The sequence below is a fragment of the Capra hircus genome, chromosome 3 (assembly GCF_001704415.2).
Source record: "Capra hircus breed San Clemente chromosome 3, ASM170441v1, whole genome shotgun sequence".
Taxonomy (NCBI): domain Eukaryota; kingdom Metazoa; phylum Chordata; class Mammalia; order Artiodactyla; family Bovidae; genus Capra; species Capra hircus.
Window position 1 is genome coordinate 89,929,731 of NC_030810.1, and position 8,897 is coordinate 89,938,627.

The 8,897-nt window shown below is 39.5% G+C and overlaps 1 protein-coding gene across 1 annotated transcript in view; it reads left to right on the top strand.

Annotated features, from left to right (window-relative positions):
* The window catches only part of CAPZA1 (capping actin protein of muscle Z-line alpha subunit 1), a 42,713-nt gene extending 38,626 nt beyond the window's left edge, over positions 1-4,087 (top strand). The window contains exons 9-10 of the mRNA XM_005677884.3: positions 1,510-1,572; positions 2,473-4,087. Of these exons, the coding sequence (XP_005677941.1) occupies positions 1,510-1,572; positions 2,473-2,613 (204 nt within the window). The 3' untranslated portion in view covers positions 2,614-4,087. The remainder of the gene's footprint in view (positions 1-1,509; positions 1,573-2,472) is intronic.

Below are 8,897 nucleotides of genomic sequence, written 5' to 3' on the forward strand. Positions count from 1 at the left end.
CAATTCCCTGTGATACTCAGTAGGTCCTTATTTTTGGCAGCTTATAATTGTTAGTATATAACCAACCAGTTTTGTTGGTTAGTTGATGATAGTTCACAGACTTTGCCTGAGAATAGTGAAAATGGCTTTAGAGAATTCATGCTGCTTTTTCTTTCTCTCTTGCGAGATTTGCTCAAGGACAGTAATATCTTCAATTGATAAATACCAGGAGGAAGGAAAGTTTGCCAAATTAAACCCTATAGGATTTATCATTCATATCATTAGAGAAACTGAACATTTTTAGAAATGTTCAATAATAGTATTGTGCACTATGTCTGGAAAGAAGGGACATAATTTTTCATGCATTTATAGTACTTCTTAATATTCCTAGAAATTACTGAGCTTTTGTTTATGTGTGTTATATCTATCTACCTTAGTAGAAATTAAAATTGAAGAGTATTAAAAATATGTATTTTTTAATTTAAAAATAACAGGGATTTCCCTGGTACTCCAGTGGTTAAGACACCATGCTTCCACTGCAGGAGGCCTGGGTTCAATCCCTTGATGGTAAACTGAGATCCCTGGTGTGGCCAAAAAAAATCTAAAGCAATATAGCATTAACAAACCCATTACTTCTTAACTTTAAGAAGTAACTTCATGAAAAACAGCTGTATTTTTCTGAGTTAAAAAAGTTAGTGGAAAGAATATCATTAATTTACATTTTCACAAAGTGTGTAATGTCTAACTAATAAAAGACAGCTGGATATGTGCTTCACACATTAGCTCTCAAAAAGTAATGAAGTCATCACACATTACATAGCTTCTATGAAACTACATGCACACATTTGAAAGTAAAAATGGCAAGTAACTATGTCTTAGTATTATTATGAATAAGAAGTAGTTTTGACTCTTTTGAAAGAATCTTGGGGCATGGCCCTAGACATTAAATCTCACCCTCTCTAATTCTGTTTACTTAAAATTGTGAAAGGAAGTGTGAGATTAAATTCATTTTGTACCCAAATCATGTAAAGTGAAATGTGATTGGTTGTCTCAACATCATAAGTAGCAAATAGAGGAGCCTATGAACTTAGAAGATACTATTGATATGTCTGAGGTCATTGTTTATATCAGTTAAACCAGAGATATTGTCAAGGCATAAAAATTTCAAGACATTGTGTTATCTTTTGGGCATACTGTGGTAGATTGGAAAGAAATGTGGATTGTTTTGATGAGGACCTACCTAGATTTGGATCCCATCTTTATGATTCAAAGGCTGTATAATTTTGGTCATTATTTGAAAGAATTCTGTTTTCTTGTCTGCAAAATGGAGGTGGCAATAATAACATGTATTTCACAGGGTTGTTTTAAAAATCAAAGAAGATAATGTGCACAGGAAAACTTGAAAAACTAGATTGTTATACAAATGTTAGTTAAGATGGACTTACTCTTTAGTATCTTTTTTATTCACTACTTACTGAATTTTATTCACTGCTTAAGATTTTTTAAAATTCTTATTATTCCCTCCATTAGAATGAAGCCCAGACTGCCAAGGAGTTTATTAAAATCATAGAGCATGCAGAAAATGAGTATCAGGTAAGATAACTTGAAACTGTTTTTTATAGATCTATATAGATTTTGCTTTTAACACATTTTGTTATACTTCTCTATCCTTTGAACATAAATATACATAATTATTCAGTGATACTAAGTATGGAGACTTTGCAGACCTTGCAACTTTACATTCTGCTTACAGTCAAGGTTTTGGCATTGGAAGGTACTGCAGATATATCCCCATTACCCCAAAGCAGAGCATCCCTATGAAACCTTTCCAAGGCCAAATGGTGTAAAGCGGAGAAGCATTTACCTTAGAACACATCTTGCTATCAGATGTACAGAATGATTGAGATACTCCTCAGATCCTCACAGACACAGTGCACAGCTCTGGCTTGCTTGATGGTGAGATGCTGAGTATAGTTCCCAAGGAAGGAGCTTGGTGGGGCCATTATTACTGCTCAGGGTGCACCCTGTCCCTGTAACAGCCTCACTGCCAAACAAATGCTAAACTCTTTTTTTTTTTTCGCTTTGGTAAAAGCAAAGTGAAAGTGGTAGTCACTCAGTTGTGACCGACTCTGCGACCCCATGGACTACAGCCTGCCAGGCTCCTTTGTCCATGGAATTCTCCAGGCAAGAATACTGGAGTGGGTTGCCATTCCCTTCTCCAGGGGATCTTTCCAACCCAGGGATTGAACTCAGGTCTCCTTCATTGCAGGTAGTTTTGCTACCTCTCTACCATCTGAGCTACCAGGGAAGCAAAGTGACATACAGCAAACTTTGGAAAAGCAGGGGATTACCTGTATAGCCCTCTTAACCTGCTTCAGAGATTGGAGAGGTGCTCACTAGAAACCTTCCAGCCTGTAAGTCCTTAGGGGACTGAAGCATGCCCTGTAACTAAATCTAGTTTCTGTTCAACTTATTTTCAATTATCTATTGCAGACAGCAATTAGTGAAAACTATCAAACAATGTCAGACACCACATTCAAAGCCTTGCGCCGGCAACTTCCTGTTACCCGCACCAAAGTCGACTGGAACAAGATACTCAGCTACAAGATTGGCAAAGAAATGCAGAATGCTTAAAGGCTGAATGTAGGAGTCTTCAGTACATGGAAAGAAAGGATTCAACGTGTGGTCATATGATAAATAAGTGATTTATAAACAAGAGTGATATTTTGCTAGGGCTTTCAAAAGTTAACAGGTTTTCTAGCCTAATGGAATACTGTTGAACCTAGAGCATTGTCTTGATTCTTTTGTGTTTTCTGCCTTGTAATTTTGTTTTCACTATATCTACTTGTAAATTTTTTTTTTTAATTCTGCCACATTTAATGATGGAGAGAGATATCTACCCTGGAGTCATTTTACTGTTTAGAAAATTTTCCTAGCCATGAAGCCCTGTTACTGACATAGACAGGTAATATATTCAGTACTTTTCCACCCCATCCTTCAAAGTACTTCTGGTGTTCAGTGGTTTTTACTGATTGACCAACAGCTAAAGAGGCTGTGCTGCAAACTGTAGCTGAATGGAAGACACATTCATCCTTCTCCCTCCAGTTGCTTTGATCATCATTTATAACATCTCTTAACTGTAGTTTCATATGTTTGGATTGGGGCTTTTCGGGTTCATTTTGGAGGCCAAGGAAGTTTTCTGGAAATTCCATCATAGCCAACTTCTCTGGGGAAGTTGTTTTTAAATCCAAAGACTTGAACCACATTCCGTACATCAACATGTTTGCTTTTTCCGTTTCCCTCATTGTCTCCTTCCCACCTAGTACCATTATAGTTATAGACGTGCATTTTTAGAAGAGTGTTATCCATTTTTATTACTGTTTTTTTAATATTCGAAAACTGCTGACATACTAGGGGTATAGTAGAGTATAAAACTTGAAGAAATGCAGATGTTGAAGGAATAATAGGTATCTTGTGCTTTAATACTTTGTGGCAGGATTGTTCTATAAGTGAATGAATCAAACAACTATGTTAATCACAAACAGAAAACTAAAAATGAACCAAAGTGAAAAGGATAACTTTCAGGCAGTATCTTTCTATTGTAACCTGTTATTTAAGGGAATACTAGTGATTTGTTCTAAATAGGATGTAATACTTATTCCAAATTACTCTTCCTCAGTCCTGCCTGCCAACTCAAATATAACTGTGATATAGCAACCCTTCCCAGGTTTATTGGCAGGTACAGGTGTGATCTCAAAATACACAGGTGACATAGATATGATATGACAACTGGTAATGGTGGATTCATTTACATTGTTTACACTTCTATGACCAGGCCTTAAGGGAAGGTCAGTTTTTTAAAAACCAAGTAGTGTCTTCCTCCAAACACACGTCAAAAAAGAAGGGTGTTTGTGTTTTGGCTTTGTTTTTGCTGAGTAATACAGTCAAGCAAGAGTTTATTTTTAAGTGACCTGTTGATTTGTGTAAGCATTTTTGTTTATTTCAAATAAAATATATTTGTATTACTTGTCATTCATACTATCCATCCATACTACACTATTCTCTGTATCAGGTAGTCCAATAGAAATACACCTGTTTTGTTCTTAAATTGTCTGAGTCTCTCCTTTTTGAGCCATCTCTTCAGCCTTTGTTCTCAGGGTAAGATGTTCTCAGGGAATTGCTCTTATTTGATGATAATGTTCAGGGTTTCAACTACTGTAGATTCAGTGACTATCCGAAGACCAGCTTTTTGTGTGTGTGTGGCCATGACTTGCGAACCTTAGTTCCCCAACCAGGAATTGAACCTGTGCCCACTGTGTTGGGAGCAAGCAGTCTTAACCATTGGACCACCAGAGAAGTCCCCCCCCCTTTTTTTTTTAAGTTTTAGGAATTTCTCTATGGATCGTACTGCTTTACCGTCACTGGCTGCTGGTGTTTTCAAAGGTTTTGTTTAGGGTTTTCCATTTCTGTCAGAAAAATCTAGTTATCTTCTCTACTTGTCATTCAGAAAGCAAGGCCCAAGTAGTTATAGTTATAGGTTGTTGTTCAGTTTCTCAGTTGTGTCCAACTCTGCGACCCCATGGACTGCAGCATGCCACACTTCCCTGTCTTTCATTGTCTCCTGGAGTTTGATCAAATTCATGTCTATTGAATCGGTGATGCCATCCCACCATCTCATCCTTTGTTGTCCCCTTCTCCCTCTGTCTTCAATTTCTCCCGGCATCAAGGTCTTTGCCAGTGAGTCAGCTCTTTGCATCAGGTGGCCAAAGGATTGGAGCTTCGGCTGTATTCAGGGTTGATTTCCTTTATGATTGACTGGTTTGATCTTTTTGCTGTCCAAGGGACTCTCAAGAGATTTCCAGCACCACAGTTCAAAAGCATTAATTCTTCGGCGCTCAGCTTCTTTATGGTCCAACTCTCACATCTGTACATGACTACTGGAAAAACCATAGCTTTTGACTATACGGACCCTTGTCAACAAAGTGATGTCTCTGCTTTTTAATATGCTGTCTAGGTTTGCCATAGTTGTTAGAAGTGAAAGAATCCCTGTACCATGAACATGGGTACTATTTCACATCAGCTGTAAAGACTGCTTCCCTTCGGTATGAGTCTGCCTTACAGACCTATGGAAGGACTTTTATCCTGTTTCCCAGTTGATATAAGCCCCCAGAGGAGTTTCAGTGCTTCATCTTCCATTCATGGCCAGTTCACATTCCCACCCTTCTGAGGGACATTTAGGTATGCTACCCTATGTCCTTATAGTACAGATTCAAGCATTCTGGCCTTTGCCTTTAACTTATTAACCTCATCAGCCTGCCTCATTGATTTCTTTAGCTCATACGCTTTTGTAAAGACTTAATTTCTTGGCCATCTAAAGTCCTTGGTTTCTTGTATAGTTGGGCAGAAGTCAACCCTCCTTGCCAAGTCCTGCAGAGACTTCCTTAACCTCCTTCAGCAGAATATTTGCTTGAATTGTGACTCTTATCACACTGTTGAAATCAGCCTATCCTAGGACAATGGTTTCCCAGCCAAAAGGAGTCTCCTCTGAGGCCTCACTCCTGTAGTTGAAATTACACTACTGAAGACTCTTCCATCTATCTGTGCCTGGGCGGTTGTGCTTCTGTTAGTTGGCCTAGTTCTAGTGCCTGTTCTATTGTATAATCTCGAATGTTTGACACTAGATTCATCTTGGTTCATGAGATACATAGCAAGCCTTGGCACATTCTCTCCAAACTCACAAAAGACTGATAAATTTGAATGCCAATACATGAATTTATAATTTAAATATAACTACCAGGCCACTTCTTAGAAAGTCAAAGAAAAGACTGGTAAATATAGAAAACTGGCTAGCCCCATACAATAAACTGAGCTAACTAAAATTCTCCCTTGAACAGAGTATATGTTAAAAACAGGGTAGCGAATTCCCAGGCAGTCCAGCTGTTAGGACTCCTCACTGCCATTGCAGGGGGGCATGCCTGGGTTCATTCCCTGGTTGGGAGACTAAGATCCTGCAAGCTGCACAGCACAGCCAAAAACAAAACAGAGCTGACCTAAGCCCTCTGAGAGCAGAAACCAAATGTATCCAAAAACATTCTGCTATGGGTGTTAATCCTCATTTACTGTGGTTATGTTCTGTAAAATTGCCAGCAAACATTGAATTAGCACATATTGAAACACTGCTCCAGGGTTAGGTTCCTGCATGCTTCAGGTCACATTTTTGTCAACCGATCAATACATAATCTTGGTTTATATATTTTTATTTAAATCACTATTTAATATTCATTTTTTATTCTTTAACATTGAACTCATAGCTGACAGCAACTCATGCCTAAGTTAACAAAGCTTATCTAACATAGGGATTTTCTCTCTAAGGGACATCAGTCTTAGGAACACTGCTTAGGAACATTAGACAGCATTTCAGCACTACATAGGTTTGGTGGCCATTTTAAGCAGTGACCAAAAAAAAGCACAAAAAATGTGACCACAAAATAGACCACAAAAAGGATTTTATTACATGAGGTGAAACAAAGCAGGAAGGACATGGCCTTGTTCTACTTCAGCTGGGAACAGGCACATTGGGCAACGCAAGATTTTTCTTTTTGCCACTCTACATCCATGGATGACTACAAAAGTTCTGCAAGTGTTGATTTGGGGGTTACTGATTTTAGTGAGTAGGTGAATTTGCAAATACAGAATCTGCAATAATAAGGATTAACTCTACCTGCCGCAGCCATTCCTTTGGTCAACAGTAGGCTGACCAATTAAAGCATTTCAGTCAGTTTTAGTGCTATTGCCTTGGGGAGTACAGTCTTAGTGGAAAACAGAAAGTTAGAGACAATTCAGAACTGAATTGTAGACTCCAAGTAACTATGGAGTAATGAGAATTACGGGGGAAAAAAAAAATTTCTTCTCCAAAGCAGTTACCTTAGAAGGCTCTAGGTTTGTTCCAATAATGTCCTTGGCCAGAGTTAACTTTCAGATTGCCTTCAGTGGGGTCACAGACAGGACTGAAACAACTTAGTATGCACGTATGCAAAATCAACCTTATTGGGCTTCCCAAGTGGCACGAGTAAAGAACCTGCCTGGTGCAGGAGACGCCGGAGACCCAGTTTTGTTCCCTGGGTAGGGAAAATACCCTGGAGGAGGGCATGGCAACCCACTCTACAGCCCATAGGGTTGCAAAGAGTCAGACAACTGAGAGACAGAGCACACATAAAATCAACCTGATGACTTAGTAGTGAGATTTTTCTAAGTACAGAAGGATTTTGGGAGGAAAGTGAGACCTGAGCTAGTTGTAAAAGGTAGGAAGATCATTCTAGGCATCTAGACAGCCACATGTGAAAATAACTCCTAGGGGAAGAAGAGAGTGAAAAGCCTGGCTTAAAACTCAACATTCAAAAAAGTAAGATCATGGCATCCGGTCCCATCACTTCAAGGGAAATAGATGGGGAAACAATGGAAACAGTGAGACTTAATTTGGGGGGGCTCCAAAATCACTGCAGATGGTGACTGTAGCCATGAAATTAAAAGACGCTTACTCCTTGGAAGAAAAGCTATGACCAACCTAGACAGCATATTAAAAAGCAGAGACATTAATTACTTTGCCAACAAAGGTCCGTCTAGTCAAAGCTATGGTTTTGCCAGTAGTCATGTATGGATGTGAGTTGGACTATAAAAGCTGAGCACCGAAGAACTGACGCTTTTGAACTAGGGTGTTGGAGAAGACTCTCGAGAGTCCCTTGGACAGCAAGGAGATCCAACCAGTCAAAGGAAATCAGTCCTGAATATTCATTGAAAAGACTGATGCTGAAGCTGAAACTCCAATACTTTGGCCACCTGTTGTGAAGAACTGACTCACTGGAAAAGACCCTGATGCTGGGAAAGTGAAGGCAGGAGAAGGGGATGACAGAGGATGAGATGGTTGGATGGCATCACCGACTCACTGGGCATGAGTTTGAGCAAGCTCCAGGAGTTGGTGTTAGACAGGGAAGCCTAGCCGTGCTGCAGTCCATGGGGTCACACAGAGTCAGACACGACTGAGTGACTGAAATGAGCTGAACTAAGGGACATGCGTTTTTCCAGATGAAAGGTTTAGAGGTTCCCTTGTCACAAAAGCCACATAAGATCACATTTTCACCCATGTTTTTACTATACTATAGCTATTTTGTGTATGTTTTGAGAACATCCAGGAAACAGGCATAATTCGAGAAGGGGGAGGTTATGTATCCAGAAATAATGGAGGCTTAGATTTCTGATCAGAATAGAGCCAGATATTCAGTTTGGGTGTGGTGGATGGTAGGTTTTTGAAGTGGTTAAGTAATAGTGCAGTTCTGAGGAGTTCACTCTTAATACTCAGGCCTCCCTGGATAATTGGGAGAGAAAAAAGATAAAATCTTTGGCCACATTCCTAGTTTTTCCCTCCACTTTGCATAAGCAATTTCTAAGAACATATTCCCCTGTTCTGTTCTTCCCTTCTCCCTGTAGCTTTGGTTCCCACTGACACTGAATTTCCTGTTGCTAAAGCCTGTTTTTCTTGGCTTTAGTTGGTTGTTGGCCTCAGAAAAGGTACAGGGTAGCCCAGCTGGAGCATGACCTGGGTTCTGAGCATTCTTCACACTAGGTTAGATAGTGTGTGGCCTCCTACAGGGAATGACTTTGGAGACCACCACCACCTTGGATATATTGGGAACCGGTATTTTTGTTTAAAGATTTTTTAAATGTAACTTTCATGATCTTTGTCCGATCCTAGTCAGTGTTTTCCTTACTCCAGGTGATAAGTAGATGATGAGGCTTTTTCTAGGTCTGTTGTACCCCCACCCCCTTTAGTTTGTCTTAACTATCCGTCTTCCGAAGCTTCTTTTATTAATACTTCTCTTCCTGGTACCGATGCTGTAGCTATTAACCATTTATTGCCTAAC